General features: G+C 41.7%; 1 protein-coding gene across 1 annotated transcript; it reads right to left on the bottom strand.

Annotated features, from left to right (window-relative positions):
- Positions 1-5,025: 5,025 nt before the first annotated feature.
- On the bottom strand, positions 5,026-6,519 carry LOC147619485 (Signal recognition particle, SRP9/SRP14 subunit). Its single transcript, XM_086773540.1, has 4 exons — positions 6,341-6,519; positions 6,153-6,221; positions 5,952-6,045; positions 5,026-5,502 (listed from the first exon to the last, which is right to left on the bottom strand). The coding sequence occupies exons 1-4, from the start codon at positions 6,410-6,412 to the stop codon at positions 5,426-5,428; spliced, it is 312 nt and encodes a 103-aa protein (XP_086629666.1). The 5' UTR covers positions 6,413-6,519; the 3' UTR covers positions 5,026-5,425.
- Between the last annotated feature and the right edge of the window lie 14,052 nt (positions 6,520-20,571).

Here is a 20,571-nt window from a genome sequence, read left to right as displayed (position 1 = left end):
TTCCTAGAGTATAGTATAGAGTCAAAGAGTTATCCTCTATGACCCGTAGGCAAGAAGATCGTAGTGAGCTTTGATGTGGTGTTTCTTGAACAGCCCCATCAGGTGGAGCACAAGGCTCCCTCCACTTTATCCCCAAAGGTGGAGATCATTGACCAGGGGAGAGCCACCGGATGCAAACCCGTGGGCTTCGACTTCCAAAGCGAAGGCGATGCATGCACCCGTTCCACATGAAGTGGAGTTACGCGCTGCTTGCACAGCCAAAGGAACGTCTATTTTCCAAATGGGTGAAGCAATTGTTTCACGGTAAGAATCCACCGACCATCATGAATGCGCCAATTGATATACGCCGCTCAAAAGGATAGAGGAGCAGAGGAGAGCCCAAACTCAATTATGCATTAATGGATGTCACATGGAAGCTCTAATGGGTCTGTGCTTTCAGGAACACTGATGCAATCATGCGGAAGATAGATGAAGAGAAGAGAAAGGAATACACACAGTTTTCACCTAATCTACAATATCCTTATATTATCAAAGAGTATAAATGTCTACAAATCTGGTGGCCTGGCCTATGAAGTCCTATTCTAGACCTAGCCTATGAACTAGAAGTTACACAAAAAAGGTTGCTTTGCTTATATAGGCCCCAAATGCTTCAGTTTGGGCCTTGTTCCTGTGCACTTTTCATGTACCTTGGACCTGTGCACCTTCATTTGCGACACTTCAGCACTTAGAAGTTAGCATTGCTAAACCAGCTCGGATACAATGTTGCCTGGTCACGCCTTAGGCTCATGCATCTTAGGGATTGAAGTTTGGTTAGGAACCGAAGTATATTTTCATTTCTCAACGTAAGTATAATGAAGAGATACTGAAGGCATTTGGGATTGTCTAACTGCAAGTCAGTTGGCACCCCCATGGAGGTTGATGTGCTTTGCCTCATGCGAGGCAGTCTGGATGAAGAGGATTCTTGGGGACATGGGGACAGTCTAGAAGCAGCCAACAGAGTTAGAGTGACAACCAAAGTTGCATGGTGATTGCAAAGAATCACACTCGTGGGAAGCACATTGAGATCCAATATCATTTTGTGCATGAGTCTATCATACACGGAGAGGTCCAGCTGGCTGACTATGGTACTTGCCTGACTTCAGAGAATTGTGCAAGCATCTTCATGAAGGCCCTAGGTAAAGATATGCTGGAGCAACATTGTCATCAACTTGGCATTGGACCGAAAGGAGAGTTCACCTACAGGTGGACATCGAGGGAGGGGGGGATATATCAATGCTCCACCCTCGTCTATATGACTGCAGGAACCATGGCTAACTCTATCTTGTAAGGCTCACTTTATGAAGAGAAGCCGTTTTGTGTAAGAGTAGCATAGACATCTGGAAAACCTGGTTTGGACACTGGATAGCCATAGGTGATCGGATGGTTAAGAGACGGCTTAGGAAAGGTTTCCAAATTAAGCTAGATGCAAGTGCGGGCTGATATGATTGGTCAAACCACACTATGGATTTGGGAGATCTTCTCTTTGGGACACTATCCTAGGGATGTGAAGCCCGTTTAGAGGCCTAGATGAGGCTAGAAGCTTCTAGTAGGATCGAGATGCTTCTAGACCCAGATAAGCCTAGAAGCTTCTAGACCTGGAAGGACCTAGAAGCTTCTAAACACCTCATGGGCACTATATATAGACCCCGTTAGGCAGCTTCATCATCCACTACACTTATTCACTTATCTTCCTAGCTTTCGAGCACCCTTGTTCTCTAGTATAAAGCCTTCCATCTCAGCATCTTTCCAGATCACCATCGACGCTCCTCTACCTGAGCACATAGGTGTTGTATCACCTGGTTTGCTATCTATTGCACTGAGTCTTGTTCTGTGAAGATCCTGCTGTACTGTGTTAACACAAAGCACATTCTGTAATTTCTTACAGGGAGCTCTTTTTTTTTGCAAATGCAGCTTGCACATTGCAGAAAAGGGTAAGTAGAAGTAAAATTGAGTGCCCCAAACTTTGAAAATTGGGTGCCCAAATCAGATTTTTTTTGTTTTTTACATTGCCCGATTGATTTTGAAATTTGGGCCAGTTATTCGAGGCACTTTAATTTCTCTCTGCCCAATCTGCCAAGGTGTCATTTCCCCTTCCTGTTCCTCTTTCCCATCCCCCCCATATTTGTACTGTTTCAGTTTCTCGGCCTTTGGTCGTTCCTGTTTCTGGCCAGTATGCCTCATCCATACCCTCAAAGCAGATGGGAGTGTCACAATCCTGAGGACCTGGGAGAGAGAGTGCTGAAAGCCTGTAGACTCCATTCTCCACTCCACCTTCCCAAACCACTTGGCCTGTTGCTTTGTCCCGGAGAGCAACAAAATGCTCATCAAACTCCACCCGTACGCCAGTCTTGCAAACTTGATGCACTGACAACAGATGAAAACCAAGTGCCGGAACATACAACACCTGGGAGGAATGCTTCCCCCCTCTGCCATCGGGAACTATCTCCATCCTGCCCTCACTGTGAACTGGGATAGTGGACGTATCCCCAGTAATAAGTATATGACCAGAAAGCCTGCAGAGATCCTGTAAACCGGAACGGGAAGGAGTCATGTGCCTGGAAGCACCACTATCGAGAATCCACTCCCGAGTATCCATTGCGGAGAGTCCTCCAATCTCCTCCCTGCCTGAAGAAAATGAAACATCGGTGTCCATCACCTCCAGGTGCACAAAAGCCGGAGTCTTCATGATTGCTGCTGAGGAGTCTTCACCCTTCTCGGTCTTCCGCTTGGGACACTGCCTCCAGTAGTGGCCTTTCTCGCCACAATCATTACAGGTCCTCTCTGCCTTCAGCTTCTCGCGGTCAGTGTCAGACTTCTTCTCAGAAGACTTCTCCGTCAAAGCCTTCCCTTTGCTCGAGTTACGGCCTTTCGACCGTTGGCCAGTTAAGGCCTCCGAACCTCCGCCGGGAGGAGGGTTCGTGAAACGTTCCTCCTGGTCCAGGACCATTGGCACAAGCTCCTCCCAAGTAATGGTGCTGAGCCTGCCACTAGTGATCAACGAGGAATAGAAAGCAGAATACTGACTAGGCAAGTGGGAAAGTAACGTGATGGCCATATCTTCAGATGATATCTCTTTCCCAGCTTGAAGGACTTCCTGCTGAAGGGCCTGCAGCTTGTTAATGTGTTCCCGCATCGTCGAAGACTTTGCAGGGTTCATAACCCGCATCTGCACTTCCAAGGATATCCGCTTCATGGGTGACACCCTATTGTACAAAGAAGCCAAGTGCTCCCATATGCCTCTCGCCAGCGTCATGTGCTTCACATGGTTGATCACCTGTGGTGTGCAATTGAGGAATATAAACGACCGGACCCTGGCGTTGACATGGTCCCACATTTGTGCCTGTGCCTCTCGGTCCTTCCTCGTCGATAATAACTCCCCTTCCTCAGCTTCCGGCCTTGGCACCCCTTTGATAATAAAATCAACAAGATCATATGACTCCAAAACTGACTCCATCATGACCTTCCAGATGCCATAATTGGACCCGTCCAACTGCCGATCCACTGGGAACGTGGGAAGAGTCGGAATCTTCACGTGCTTCTCTGCCATCTCGAGTAAATCCGCCATCTAGGAGAGTAACCTGAAAGGGTGGGAGGGTGGGAAAAAATCTGAAAATCAGAAAATATGCAAGTGGTTGTCCAGCCCCTTTGCCCGCCTTCCTCTTGCACCTTCACTTCCCGTTCAGCCCGAAACAGTCCACCGATCAGCAACCTGTTGCTCCCCCTCTTGCTCAGAAAAACGCCCAAGATCTCCTAGAGCCTAGGACTCTGATACCATGTCAGAATATGCAGCGGAAATGATATCCAAACTTGGGTAGACAAGAGCAAGTAGACTGCAGAAAATAATCAGCACAAGAAACACAAAGAGATGTGTGTAAACTCTTCTCTATACACAAGATCCCAAAGATACTGAATGAGAAAGTGGAGGAGGGTGTGGGGCAATATATACAAGCCCATGAGGGCAGTCGGCCAGCACTAGTAAGGGCCCACGACTGAATAAATGTCCACGACTGCTGATATTAGCAGTCGGCCAGCATCAGATGCCCCACGCCTGGACAGAACAAGTCGGCCAGCACTCCTACAGCCCACGACTGATACAGATGCAGTCGGCCAGCTTCAAAGTGCTCCTGGCATCAACTGGCAGCCCTCCAGCCACTAGAAAAAAATGGGAAAAATAGGGAAAAAATACGGGGAGTGTGGAAAAATGATATACGGGCGGGCACACCCACAACAGAGGCCCTGGTGTATACAAATAGACAGGAGATGACTTCTAACAAGGAGAGCCTCCAAGGCAGCTCCACAACCATGCACGACCGGAATTGCGTTTGGCTTGGACCTTTCTTGGTCCAGAAGCGAGGATGGGATAACCTGATACTAGCCCCCCACCCATCCCTTCTCCCACGCCCTTTTCTCTTCTTCTTTTCTTTCCTTTCTTTGTAGACTACTGCCGATTTATTCATTTAAATGAACTCTCTTCATTAATGAAATGATTAAAGGAATCTCTCAAAACATTTCACACCACTCACAAACAGTCAAGCACACAAACGCAACTTGACTTTGTCAAAATCTCTCAAGACTTGAATCCATGCAACCACATACAGAACACTTCACTTTGACAGTAACAGCTACTGTGATTGACTGGCGTGTGACTTGCCAATGTAAACTGCCTCTCCTCCTTCTAGAGACACACCATCAGGCAAACAGATGAATCGTCTGGGAGAGAAGGGCATGCAACAGGCAAGAGAGCAATGTCTTTTAGTTCCACATAATATTATGTACCCAAAGAAAGCAGGAGCAGCATCTGGAAGGGGTTGGACAGCAGCAGAGCAATGAGCAGCGTGGTGCACAATCCCAGCACTTCGGTGGAACCATGCTGGTCAGCCAGCATAACAGACATTAATGGAGCAATTAGTCAAGCCCACCAACTACACAACACACTAACAATGCATGTGAATCAAATGGCGTGCACACATCTCCACACCTAAGCAATACACACAAAAGATCTTCTCGAGTTCTATCAATTCAAGTGTATGTGCAAGCCTGTGCACACACACGTGTGCCATATACTTTCATGGATAAAGCCATGCTCTCTTTAACCACAACATTCTTTGACTGCCCCTTGGATTGAAGGCTCATATGGTAAACTCTCCATTGTTTGCTGGAATTGTGCATAAGTAATGTATAATAACAAGGCAACACTTAAGCCTAATCATAAATCGGCATGCCATGTCATACCTCAAAATTATAATTTAACGGCTCTCCAAATACACACATGCATCCAAAAAAGCACAGATTGGGATGTGGAACCCAAGAAGTCAGGATAAGATAACCTCATGACCCCATGATGCAAATTGATTCGCATGCTTTGCGAAAAAAACAAGCAGTAAATTTATTGTCTCCTTCCCCTGCCTTTCTTGGCAGGTTGAGGTGCAAGCGACTCCTTTGAGAGATCCTCGGTAATATCAGCTGCACCATGTCAAAAAGCTGAAATTAATGGCTGCATATGCTCAGATCCAAAGATAAACGCATCCGTGTGCGTGATGCCAATGGTTTCTATTTACTTAAAAAATAATTTTGAAAATATGTAAGGAAAAAAAAGCACATTAGTTCTCTTCAAAATCTTCTTTTTTCTTTTTTTTTTTCAAGAATTTTTTCTTTTCTTTTTGAAAGCATCATGATCAGATTTAGGCTGTGAGAGTGTATCAGATTGTGCTTTATGTAAGAAGAATGAACTCAAAAAACCAAATATATACCAATGGTTAAAAATTTGATCTTTTAAGAGAGATTGAATTATAGATAAAATCAACTATTTGTCAGCAAAAGATGCACATCCACACACAAACACACATGATTTTATTTATTTTTATTTTTATTTTTGGCAAAGAAAATCTATTTGATCGAATTTGGGCTCTGACCTTCTGGGCCACGTGCCATCATAGTGAAAAATATATTGTTGAATTTTTCCATTTTCTTTGCATCTTGGAGCTGGTCTGTTTTGAACTGCAAACACTGCAAACAGCCCAAGCAGATAGTCGATTCAAGCTAATTCGCCCAAATTTTATATTAAAAAAAACAATGCTTTTGCAAGACTTGCAAAGCTGAAAAAAAAAATGTACCACGCGATCATCAGTGACCTTTAGGACCAGCTTTCCATCGCAATGGCGATACTTCATGACATAGCGGGTCTGGGAGAAAAATAAGATGCCGATTTCGTGAAAAATAAGATGCCGATTTCGTGAAAAAAAAACAAAACAAAACAAAGAAGAGAGAAGAAAAAAGCCCTAAAAATGAATTTGAAAATTACCCTAAGGGGATCGGCTCGGAAAAGATCAACACAGCGTTTTGTGAATTCATCCCAGGATTCAATGTACACCATCGTCTCTCTCTCTCTCTCTCTCTCTCTCTCTCTGTCCACTGAAGACTTGTGATTAAGAAGGTTTATAAAACGTGTGTGTATAGAGAGAGAAGAAGGGTGCGTGTGTAAAGACAGAGAAAAGGGTGCGTGTAGAGAGAGAGAAGGGTGCGTGTGTAAAGAGAGAGGAGGGTGCGTGTAGAGATCATGAGTAAAGAGAGAGAAAAGGGTGCGTGGAGAGAGAGAGAGAAGGGTGCATGCACCTCGTCTCTAAATCACACGGTGCATTTAAGAGGGGGTTCAAGTGGGATCGACGGCTGAGGGGGCCCGATTTTGGGCGGGGCCGATCCGGGCCGTCGGATCCCCGAAAGTAAACTAGGGCCGAAAAAAAACTCGGCCTGCGAAGAAGTAAACTAGGGATCCTAGTTTACTTTGCAGGCCGAGTTTTTTTTTTGTAGGATCCCTAGTTTACTTCGCAGGTCGAGTTTTTTTTGTCGGGGGCTTGCCAAATTGCCTAGTTTACTCCAGTGTCCGAGTTTGGACTTATAATTTTTTTGCCTAAGTCTCAAATTGCAAAAGAATGATTTGAACCCACGACGTGCCGCTAGAGTGGCCCCGTAGTCTTACCATTAGGCTATAATTTCTACTAGCTAGTGTGTTCGGCCTTTATTAATATATGTGCACGGCAGTCCTAGTTTACTTTCGGACCCTAGTTTACTTTCGGGGATCCGACGGCTCAAATCACCCCCGCCCAAAATCGGCCCCTCTCACCCGTAGATCCCACTTGGGGGGCCTCTTTAAGGCACCGTGCCATATAGACCCGAGGGTGCATGAGTAAAAAGAGAGAGGGGTATTAAAGAGAAGGGTGTAAAGAGAGAGAAGAGTGCCTCTGGATGCATGTGGGTGTTTATGTGTGTCTTTGTATGGTTAAAAAGAAAGAAAGATTTTATTCACGTCTACAACTAGACTGCTCGGAGAGCCTTATCCTCTTGATTGCTTGCACCTGTGCATTGTCAACATACTTTGAAAGAATATGTGTACTTTCGTACAGGTATAAACATCTTGAAGCGCTTGAATGAAGATGGACACTGTAACCTATACCATTTCTGTAGTACTTCTGTAGCATGTCCTCTTCGTATGTGTGTCTTTCTCAAGTTTATATGAACAGCTTATAGATCTCGAACGAGCATGAACATCAAGGTTATGATTATATTTGACGTGAGGAATCGATGGACATCGATGGCGTAAATCGCAAGGTTGATAATTCTAAATTCATTACCACATTTAAATCTGAGTTACACATCATTCATCAAGTCATAGGATTTTCGTGCTTGTCTGTGTGAGTGAAGTTTTTAAAAAAAACCGTACATAAAGTATGGCGGAGAGTTGACACAATCCTCCCCGAAATTTTATAAACATACGAGAACGTGCCCTTCTCCCGTTTCCCAAATAGCACTTTTGATATTGAAAGTGGACCAAAACACCTTCAGTGTTAAAGGTAGTCCTAAATATTGATTCATGATACAAAACTCATTTTCAAATATGGTAATGAATTTGTAATTTTCTAATTTGCGAGATACTTTCGAATCCCCATTGAACATAAGAACAGGCTTCAAGCTCATTGATTGTCGATGTCAGTCTAGCATTGCTTCCAAGTATGCTTTCAAATTCATGTTCATTCAAGCATTTCAAATATGCTCTACGCTACACGACGTATGCTATCAAAGCACTCACACAAAACACGGTAAAGAATTTTAAAAAAATAATCTTGTTTTGTAAGCTTCAGAGCAAGGAGTGCACCTGGTTTTGATGATGATGATGATGATGATGATGATGCGTGTGTGTGTGTGTGTGTGTGTGTGTGTGTGTGTGTGTGAGAGAGAGAGAGAGAGAGAGAGTACATGCTTGCGTTTATGCACCAAGACATCTTGTGCATGAGGTAGTTGGGGATTCTCATAACTAGTAGTAAGTGATAAAAGGTGTTGTGTAAGTGTGGTTGTTATGTATTCTATTGCGCTCTACACTACTCCTTGATGATTTCTCGTACGGAGTACCCCTCTCGCGCTTCTTTTTTATCATTTGCAATGCCCATGCCATCTTCTTCTACCCTAAGTAAAGGCCGCATGAGTATCGTGCCTAGCCCGAAATTTCATTTGGTGGGCTGCCTTGAAAGCATGTGGCATTTCGGCCATGTTGGTGCAATAGAGCTCGATTTAGAAGATGATGTTGAAAAAAACTCAACTAGCAAATGATGTGGAATCAACCACCTACATCATAAGGTTGTACCTTATGGTGCAGGAACCCTGGTCTATAGCTACATCAGATGGTGCTCACAGCGTAACAACCTTATGTGCTGTGTGAGCTCTTGCACCATAAGCCACTTGACAGAAGCTGCTTGAGCTCTTTCGCCATACCTAGGTTTGTCACGCTTTTGACAAGCATTGTTGAGTTGTCCTTTTCTTTAGCTACTAATTTCTGCTTCAGCTTGGCTATTTCAGCTTCGTAGGCCTTGACTTTGCCATGCAAGGTCGTATGCATATCCCTTTCCTCTGTCAAAAGTTTTTCCATTACTGGTCTTCTTGGGCCTTCTCCATGTGCGTCCGCATTTCATGCACAAACTCAAGTGTCTTCTCCTTTCTTCCTCAAAAAAATATTGGGCATAAAGGGATGGTGTTAAAACCCTAAGATCTCTCCAGATAATTGTTATGCATAAACATGAATAAATCAGGCATAAACTCATCCACCCGACCACCCCCGAGCCCAAGGGATGCACACATGAATTATAATGAAGTACATCATACCTTTACCTTGATGTCCCATACCATCGAGAGATATAACTCCAATCCAGCAGCATGTAGTTATAGTGTGAAATGGTAGGTGAGTAGATATAATCCTCTATACAAGAGAACATCATATCATAACCTAGCCTCAAGATAACATAGACTTGGCCTCCCTTGAGTGTGCCCCATGTCCCTATTATATAGGAGGGCCCTCAAGTGACTCTTGACTCTCCATTTCCCATGTATGACCCTTGGATGCTTAACCCTAATCTTAACCCTTAAGGTTAGTTATCACGTAGGCTGTAATGCCTGTGGACCGACGAGCGAACAGCAGCCCCCTACCTCACAAAGAGCACAATAAGTGAAGAAAAGCAAATGCGTTGTGTGGCATGGAAATGCGTTGTGTGGCCTGCTGCTGAAGGCGAAGACCACATTAAGCTGGGCGAATGGATGGTGGGCGGGCGGAGTTGACGGCCCTCCGGCCAGGCCAACCAGGCCTAGGCGGCCATGGGCAGCCAGCCAGGGGCGGCGGCGGCGGCCAGGCAGCCACAACGCCGGCCAGCCACCAGGGGCGGCGGGGCGGCCAGCCACCAGCCCAGCAAAAGCCACGAGCAGAAAAAAAGAAAAAAAAAGAAAAAAATCATATATTTTAATTGTTTATTTTTTTAATTACAAATGAAGCGGGCGGCCAGCCCAGCAGACAGCCAGCCCTAGCGACGGGCGGCCAGCCCAGCAGGCGGCCAGCTAGCGAGCGGTGGCCAGACTCGGCCCTAAAGGACACTCCCCACGGGTGGGCGGCCACGCCCGAACAGCGAGGGCCGGCCCGGCCTGTTATTTTTTTATTTTATTTTTTTGAAAAAAAAAACAAAACACACAAAACAACGGTACACCCCACGAAACCAACCCACACGGCCGTCGTGCCGTGTGGCCGTAGTGCCCGTTTTCCCGTTTTCCACGAAAGAGACCCACCGCACATGGCCGTAGCGCCGCGTGCTAAGAGAGAGACAAATCCCACGGCTGTAGTGCCGAGTCCTTCGAGAGAGAGCCGTTCTATGGCCGTTGTGCCTAGTGAACACTTCTATGGCCGTAGCGCCTCGAGGGTAGCACATGTGGTGATCACACATTTGGTTCAGAGAGACTAAATTTAAGCTGAGCATAGACTTAGTATTGACCATCACAGTCACGTAGTTTGGCTATTGTGTAAATCTAAAACTGCGGTGTGTTTTACTTGGGCTAAGAGGACCGCAATGGCGTCAGTTGTGCCCAAATTAGATGAAGTGCTTATCACGAAAAATCAACGTAAGCCTAATTGAGCCGTAGTGCTCATAACCCTTCACGATCTTTTAACAGTTGCTAGAAGATTGTGATAAACTTTGGCAAATGAGAACCATGTACAAGCGTAGTCTTGATGTGGTTATGCCTTGTGTCCAAACAAGTTGCTTACTGTTTGTAGCAACAAGAGAGCCTTGGCCCGTAAAGGCAAGCTGGCCCTTGTTGGTAGTAACAAAATAGTGTCACTACTTGGGCCTAGAGATTAGTGACTAGTTTAATTTAGTCACGTGATTGCCTGGAAAAAGTAATCCCTAAGGTGCGTATTACTTGGGATAAAGGGGCTAGCAGTACTCAATTGAATGGTTTATCTAGGAGTACTAATCTGAGGAATTAGCATACGCCTAGATAATAATAGCAGATTTAGGATTGATTTGTAAAAATCAAAGGTAAATCTGAAGGGGTATAGTCTTGAGATGTAATGCTCAATGCTCTTATAGAAGTTGATCGAAGAGAACTGTTATTAAACTTATTAGCATGGTTTTCTCTTCTTTTTTATTGCCATGTGTCGACATCCCACTGATCGAGAGTTTGTGGTGATCTTTCGAGGGGGGAAAGAGCCTTTTTATATGTCACATCAATTGGTTTGGTGGTAATTTGATGGTATGGGACATCAAATTCTCATGGAATCGATTGTAGTCCTACTGTATCTGGTGAGTTTTGACTTAACCGGAGTGTTAAGAAGTAAACTCAAAGTCTGGGGCTGAACTGGAGTGTTCGGAGGCAGACATATCTTTTGTTAAATCAGAGAATTTAGCAAAAGATGAGCTTGGGGTGAACCATGGTACCCAGGAAAAAAGCTCTTCACACTAAAATAGTGCACAATAATTTTAGGGTGATAAAAATCCATCGCAGGAATGTTTTACAACTTTCCATAGATGGTAGATGAAGACCATGTACTTTACGGAGTTAAAGTACATAGGTGGTGACTTCGGCGCCACATTTTTGTAGGAAGTCACCAGTGGTGTAGTTAGGTCAGCCGAGACTCCACAAGACCTATGCACTAGTTTTTAAGTTGACCTCTATGATAAGGACGTCCAAACATTCGTGTTGTAATACCAAAAATTGTACTACAATGTGCAATAAAGGGGTCAATTTGTGTAGTCACTTCTTAGCAGCAAGTGGCTTAAGCATCTTGTTATAGATGGTTGTATATGGTACTCCCACTCGGGGGAGGTACGCCATTGGGTACGGAGTTACTCACAGACTAGTATGGAGCTACTAGTGTGATGATAGTGGGTACGTAGTTACTCACTAGTGTGATGATAGTGGATACGTAGTTACTCACTACTAATACATAGCTGCTAATAAAATTAAGATCCTCGAGTGAAAGATACTCTAGATCAACATTTTAAATTACCGAACCACAATACATGAGTATCGAGGTACTCATAAATATGTTGACGTTGCTCAAATCGAGGGACCGATTTGTTCGATGGTATGGAATAAGCAAGGAGAATGGAGTAACTTAAAAGTTACACATCACTAGTCCTAGTGAGTTGTCGAGGTCATCCGTAGTTTGATGATCCCCTCTACCTATCAGATAACATTCAATTTTGCAAGCCCTGGCATTTAATCCGTAGTGATTATGAGTTTGGTGTGAGATATGGTTATGAAGTTCTTACAAAAGTACTCGTTTATTTGCTTGTCATTGGTTATAGCGTGGTAGAGATTGCCACCTGTGATGGGTAGGTAGCTTTGCCGCTATAATGAGGAGGCAGCAAATAATGTTCTCATAGTTATACTTCATACCAACACCAAACAGGGATAGGATGATATTCCTAAGTTCATCATCACGAAGTACTGTGATGTTTGCATTTATATTGAATGTATGATATAATGAGACATTGGGCTTGTGTAATTACCATCAATTATCTAGCAACCTATGGCTTCGTAGCAAGCTCAGTCATTGTCTATGGATTGATAATGTGGTTATTAGTGGTTTGGAATTTTTCTTGATAGATGGTACAACCCACCCAAATGATTCATAAGTGTGTAACCGCTTATGAAGGGTAATAATATGCAACAATGAAGCACTTTGTTACAAGTGTGAAACCACTGATCTATTTGCAAAGCAGTTTATCAATAGTACCACCATATGTGCGTAGACACTATACCACATCTTCGTTGCAAGATGTTTTAAATTTTCTTGGAAGGACTCAAGAATATAACATATGATATTAAAAATGGTCTAGATTTGTTCTTGGACCTATGACACTAGCGCGTAGTCCGCTTGAGAGTAGAGTTTTTGAGGACAAAAACCTTTCTTGAGGGAAAGGAGGGATATCCTCAAATATCACATAAACTCGAATAGTTGTGTGAGTTCAGACAATACTTGAAGGGATGTGTCTGGTAATAGAAACAAAGAGTTGTAAGTGATTGGATGTAACTCCAGACACCCGTAGTGGTGCAAGAATCTTTATTAAACATCTCCATATACTATATGGTCTGCCCGCATATATAGTATGGCATAAGAGATAGGAAGTTTGATTGTTATATTTGAAGGAAAATCTTCAAAAAAGTTACATTTACTCTGAGTTAGAGTGGAGTTTAACCATCTGTAGATTGATGGTGGTTAGAAACTCAACAAGATTCTAGAGCATATGCTTGTGCAAAGATGTTACTCTAATAGAGAAAGTATCTCTTAGCTTTGGAACCGTAATCCTTGTGATGCATGATTAGATTGACTCTAGTTTATTTCTCCTATGGCCGTAGACCTTTCCAAGGAGAAGTTTTAACAAGTTGGTGATGCAACATAGTAGCGTAGTCTACAAATATCTAGTAGCATAGTATAAGAACTTGAGCTACTAGAGTGCTCTCCAGTACATTAGCTTCTGTGCTAATGACATGATGCAAAATCAAAGGTATGAAATTTGCCTTAAGGTTTTGGTTGAAATACCAAATCACGGCTTGCGTGAGTACTACTAGACATTTGCTTACCAATGACTTCCCCAGTTAATGGCACGTCGGATTGCCCGTATAGTTGCGGTCGAGCTCGACCGGCGGACATGTGGGAGAAATATGCTAATTGACGACGACGGGTACTTACTTTACAAGGGTAGAGTATGTGTACCAACTATTGGTGACTTTCGGACCGAAAGTTCAACAGTCATTTTTGGAGGGAAGTCTTCAAAAAGCTGGATACTACTCTGAGTATGAGTACGGCAGATCATCCGGAGTCTCTTTGCAGCTTTAGCTAGCTCTCTCTCTCTCTCTCTCTCTCTCTCTCTGAGCAGGTATAGAGGATTAATGCGTTCTTATGTTAGTAAGAAGCAATCTAACTAGGAAGAGTACTTGCCCTTATTGGAGTTTGCCTATAACAGCTCCAAACACTCACAGTGATGACTGGATTTACACCATTCATGTTAATGTATGGGTTCCAGCCCAGATCTCCGATGGCTGTAGGCCTAGAAAAGGAGAAGATTCAATCTCTCAAGGATTTCCTTGAAGATATGAATGATATGCTCAGAGCCGCACGTGAGAGCATTCGTAGCGCTCAGGATCGCGCTAAAACTTATGCGGATAAAGGACGTAGAAAGGTGACCTTTGCAGAAGGTGGCTTTGTATTCCTCAAGGTTCCTGTGCAGTCAGAAACTATGAAAACGGGAAAGTGTGATAAACTTTCTCCGAGATATTGTGGTCCTTTTAAAATCCTTAAGAAGATTGGGGACGTAGCATATAAACTTGAGTTACCGGAGAGTCCTCAAGTCCATCCTGTCTTCCATGTCAGTAAACTGAAGAAATCAGTTCACGGGTTAGAGAACGCAGTTTCTCCAGAGATTTTGGTGGACTTGATAGAGCCACCAAAGATACCACATGAATCTGAAAAGATTCTATAGTATCGTGGCAGACAAACCCGACATAAAGTGTACCAGGAGGTACTTGTTAAATGGACAGATAGGGATGAGGAGTAGCAACCTCGGAACGCCGTAGTGCAATTTCCAAAAGGTTTCCCCAGCTTGTTTTCGAGGACGAAAACTCTTCTTAAGGGGGGGGTAATGTCACGTAGGCTGTAATGCCTGTGAGGACCGACGGCAGACCGGATGGCCATGTTCGGGGTTCAGTGGGAGAGGACGCCCGTGTGCGGAGTCATGGGCGGCCAGGCTAGTGTGGACGGCAGGCCACACACTATATAGCCTGGGGGATGAGGGGCAATCCTCATTCTTCCTCTATGGCTGGGTGGTGAGCCAGAGGCCGTCCCCTCTTGTGGTAATGCCCGTAGCGACATTACGGGTGGGAATGTAACATTAGTTCTAACCCATGCTCCACTAGAGCTTGTTCCCATGCTCCCATGCTCACAAACCTAATGTGGGTTAGCCTCCTAGTATGTGCACACATAATGTGCATATAACATACTTCCCCTCTCTCAAAACATTGCACTCTTGCAATGAAAAGAAGGAGAATTGCGCTGAACAATCTCAACCGACTCCCAAGTCAAATCCTCTATTTCCCTGTCTTTCCACCTAATTTTAACCTCAGGGATTAGTCAACTACAAAGTTTCCTTTGCCTGAATTCAAGTACCTTATCAGGTTCATGTGGAACATAGGATAATTCTTCAACTTCAACGAGTTCTTGAGGAGTAACTATGTTATCCTCACCTCCCAGTTTCCCTTTCAATGATATAAAAGACTGGATGAACTCTAACATGTGGAGGTAGTTTAAGTTCATACGCAACCATGCCAGTCCAATGTATAAATCAAAATGGACCACAATATCTAGGAGATATTGGACCACAATATCTAGGAGATAAATTCAAGCATTTTTCTTTAGACAAAGTTTAAGAATCTTTAGAAACTTTTCAGTAAACCAACACTCTTGGTTCAAAAAACCGAGGTGAGCATCCTCTATCAGTATAAAACCGTACCCTATCCTGAGCACTCCTGATAGAATCCCGAGCTTTGGTCAGCATTTCCAGCATATCACACAAGAAATCTCTTGATGCATGAAGCTCAATGTCCTTAAGACCGACATCAATAGGTGCCTTGGGTTGATACCCATACATAAGCATGAATGGACTAAAACCAATAGCCGTATGTTTAAAACTCTTATAGGCAAATTCTATCATTGGAAGATATTTTTCCCAATATGATGATTTTTTAGAGACATTTGCACGAAGCATATCCTCCACAATCTGATTCATACGCTCTGTTTGCCCATCAGACTGCGGATGATCAAAGGAATTCATACTCAAAGTAGTTTCCTCGTTGTAAAACATTCGGAATAAATATGGGAAGACATGGCACTATATAACAGCAGGAACCGGGGTCCATCGGTGACCCAACGTACCCACATTTGCACATGGAATTATCGGCGTCCCGAGTTACCCATATCAACATAGAGAGTCATCAATGTCTCGATGAGTCACATATGTACATCCGTAAACCATCAGGTGGACTGTATAAATCATCTAAAGTACGGAACTAGAGAAAGAAATGCCAACAAAGGAAGAATCCAAATTTTCTTAATCCGAACACAACAAGATAAACTCGTTGAACTCTAAAGAAAAAAAATTCAACAAGTGAATATGTGACAAGATTACACTCATCAAAACATATAGGCTATAGATAAAAGAAGTTTATCTAAAGAATGCCTACACTACAACTTCAAGTGAAGTCAAAAAATGAGATTGTCTTTGAATGTTGAGGTCAACATGCCAAGTGATGTTAGCAAAGCAACAATCTTGAGCCCAAATTATCCTATAAGATAATATATATGAGGGATCGCTAGTGTCCCATACCATCTATACATACCTTACCAATTTGAAACTTCCTAGTATGTCGTCTAGGAAATATGAATAAAATCCTATATAAAAGGAATAAGATAGCCTTATCCTAGAATTTCACATACTAAAACCTGTCTCTATATACCTGAGACCACATCAAGAAATAACTCTTTTCGAGTACATCATTAGAAAAGAATTTGAATTATTAGTGTCTTTCTAATGATAACTACCCAATAAACACACTAAAGTTGGGGTAGAAAAATAACTCACCTAGATACATAAGCAACTAGGTATATCCAAGTTGGAATATGTACAAGAGCACAAGAAATATACTCCAAAATTACATGTAAAAAATGAAGGCAAATGCTACCTTCAAAGCACATGAAATTATCCAAAGATCAAAAGATCCTTATAAAACCATGGATAAAAGCATAGAAGCTCCTCGAATCCATGAAAACCATAGTTGATCATAAAAAGTAATGCATGCCATCTAATGGTCATTAATCATACCAAAAGAAGCATTAAAATTGATGGCCAACTCATCAATCTGGAGTATATGAACGTACTATCGTTCAAACAAAACTCCAAAGTAAGCAAGTGAAACACATGTGCGTAGCACTCAATAAAAAATCCCTAGACACAAGTGATCTAGGCATAACTTGATGAGTCCAAATAAAACTTGGAAAACATCTAATAAAATCCACCAAAACAAAGGGATCAACTAACCCATGATAGAATTTGTTTTAGGCTTAAGAAATTAAGCATAGACCACACTTAAACAAGTGCAAAATAAATTGTCATGGAAAAGTGTCAAAGGTGAGACACACTTTAAATGCAGATTATAGCCATCAAAAGTATGGAACATGTCCAAAAAGAATGTCTAAACAATGCTAAAAAATCATGAAAACATCATTCAGAAATAATCCAAACAGAAATACCTACTAATACGAGGTATAATCGTATTAATAATATGCGAATAACCTGCATCTATCTAATGTCAACACGAGAAAACATACTTCAACATTAAATAACCCTCAAAAATATTAAATTCTTGAGAAAAAGAATTATCATGATTTTTTCCAAATTTTTTTTAATTTTACAGGGCCTCATAATTTTGAATTCCATCAAACCTATCTTATGGCATTCTAAACCTATATTTTTTCAAAAAAAATTTAGCAATTAGATTTGCCAAAATGCCATTAATATTTTAAAAATACCAATTTTTAAGATTTCTAAAAATAATTTCTAGAAAATTCCTAATTTTTCCTGATAATCCCATCATTCACTAAATTTCCAATTCCGCCTGACAATTCTCAAATTGAATAAAAATTTACGGTTTTAATGGATTTTTCAAATTTTTGGGTCAAAAAATATATTTTTAAAGGAATTTGAATGGTCACGGGCGCCCAAATGGACACACTACATGCCAAACACCAACCCCACATTTTCCAAAAATTTAAAATAACCTTTGTCTAATTTTCCACTAATTTTTAGGAATTTTTTGAAATTTTTAATTTACCCCAAACGCATTAGAATACGAACAGTTAAAAAATTTTGGAATCCCAATGGTTTTCCCGGAATACGGAAAGCCAATAGTTTTGGGAAAATGAAAAGATAAAAAAAACTTGGAATGTGAAAGATCAAAAGTTTCCGAAATCCGAAAGGTCAAAAGATTTTTTCGGAATTCAGAAAGCCAATAGGTTTCGGGAAAGCGGAAAGCCAAGAGATTCCAGAAAAAAAATTTTAGAGAAATAAATGCAAATTTCCAAATCTCTTTCCTCATTTTTTCAAGCTTTTTTGAAGAGCTTAGAAAAGCTTTTATATATATATATATATATATATATATATATATATATATATATATATATATATATATATAAAAGCTTTAAGTAAAGCTTTTAAAAGCTTTAAGCTTACGAGAAAAAAAAATTATGGGGGGTTCGAATTTCGCTAGGTAGTTGTTGTAGCCCGGGGCGTGTGCGTGAAAAACAAAGAGAGTGAGAGAGTCACTTCTCTTTCCACTCTCCTCAATCCTTCTACTTCAATCAGATCTTCACTCTCCACCCCCTCCTTCTCTGTTAACAGAGAGGAGGATCAACAATTAATTAAATAAACCTTAATCATAATTAAAGTTTAATTATGATTAATATTAACCAATGTGTGCCTAATAGAGGCGTTCACACGTGGAAGAGGAAAATAGAAGAGAAAATTATGATTTAAGAGACGAAGAGGATTCCATGCATCAATTGACTGCCCCACACTACTTTTTACAAAAAATTGGCAGAAAATCGAAAGCATACCCACGAAAAACTCGCAAAATGCATTAAAAATACATTTTTTTCCATAAAAATATTCTAAAATTTTCTTAAAAAATAGAAAAATTCCCAAAAATTATAGAAATTCAAGGAATTCATTCTACCAAAAATATGCGATATTTTCGTAAAAATTTTCATTAATGCTTATTTTAAACCATAAAAATAGAGAAAAATAGCATTAACTCATGGAATTCTCCGGCAACGTCGATTCATCCATTGAATAGAAGAAACACATGTTCCAACCACCATATCGATGATCCACGTGCAAATCATGAACACAAATCAATAAAATAACATTTTTATTTAGTAAATATTTAAATTTACTTTAAAAAATATCAAAATTTTATAATAAAAGAAAAATTACCAACAATTCACTAGAGATTGCTCTGATACCACTGTTAAAACCCTAAGATCGACTACTAGCATCAGTTACCACCAAGTGCTAGACTACTAGCATCAATTAACCACCTCAAATTCCTCGGTGAATGCATAAACATGCATAAATCAAGCATAAACTCATCCACCTAACCACCCTCGAGCCCAAGGGATGCACACATGAACTATAATGAAGTACATCATACCTTTACCTTGATGTCCCATAGCATCAAGAGGTATAACTCCAATCTAGCAACATGTAGCTATACTGTGAAATGGTAGGTGAGTAGATATAATCCTCTATACAAGAGAACATCATATCATAACCTAGTCTCAAGATAACATAGCCTTAGCCTCCCTTGAGTGTGCCCCATGTCTCTATTATATAGGAGGGCCCTCAAGTGACTCTTGACTCTCCATTTCCCATGTGTAACCCTTGGATTCCTGACAGTAACCTTAACCCTTAAGGTTAGTCCTAACCCATGCTCCACTAGAGCTTGTTCCCATGCTCCCATGCTCACAAGCCTAATGTGGGTTAGCCTCCTAGTATATGCACACATAATGTGCATATAACGGATGGTATGATGGTTGCATATCTACCATAGGGTTTTGTTCGAAATCTGGTTGTTCTTATTGAAGTTGCTAATTCATTTACACAACATCATTGAGTCTTGATTTGATACCAAAAAGGCCCAACACACCCTCTGGATATCCAGCAGAGCAAAAGCGTTGATCTAGCGGGTTCCATCAAATGGGTTCCATCGAATGTAATGCATGAGATAAATCGATGTTGCACTCTCATAAGCCTTTCTCTTTCTACTTAAGCCAAAACATCACAAATTTTTTGGTTTTCTTCTTCATAAATCAGCCCGTTACTCTCTTGTAATCTCCCTTCAATACCCAATGTCAAAGGAAAACACCCAAATTAAGAAGTTCTTAGGAGAGGGCTTCCACACTTGGCAAGTTCTTGTCAAGTACAAGATGATGTCCAAAGGTTTTTGGCCATTCATCTCCGGCACTAAGGTTATTGATCGAACTAAGGTTGAAGATATTGAAGATGATGAGAGGGCACAAGCCATCATCATGCTTCATCTTGATGAGGCTCTTATTCACCATGTGGACCAGCTTCCGACTACAAAGGAGAAATGGGATGAGCTTGACAAGCTCTATGGCGCTTGTGGTAAGAATTCCAAGATCTCACTTAAAATTGAATTTTTTAGCTTGGATATCAAAGAGGGAGACGGCATTGGAGCCTTCATCTCTCACTTGAAGGGCCTTATGGCTCAACTTGCATCAGTGAATGCGAGAATGGATGAAGATGCAATGGCTGTTTTGCTAAAAGCAGTCAAGAAGGTGTACCCCACCTTAGTCACCACCCTGAAGAACATACCTAATCCCACCCTTGAAGGAGTCATTCAATCTTGTCTTGATGAAGAAAAGAGGCCAAAGGGAGAAGCTGAATCTTCAAATGCATCATTGAATATCGAACAAGCTTTATCACATCAAGTGAGCAAAGTAAGGTGTGTCCATTGCAAAAAGGTGGGTCATTTGGCAAATAATTGTTGGATCAAATATCCCAACAGGATGAAATGTAACAAGTGTAAACAAACGGGGCATAGCACTTCTAAATGTCCTAACAAAGAGTCAGAGGCTAAATTTGC

Source organism: Cibotium barometz, chromosome 33, assembly GCF_041138505.1.
Source record: "Cibotium barometz isolate CiBa-2024 chromosome 33, ASM4113850v1, whole genome shotgun sequence".
Lineage (NCBI taxonomy): Eukaryota > Viridiplantae > Streptophyta > Polypodiopsida > Cyatheales > Cibotiaceae > Cibotium > Cibotium barometz.
This window is presented reverse-complemented; position numbering and strand designations above follow the sequence as displayed.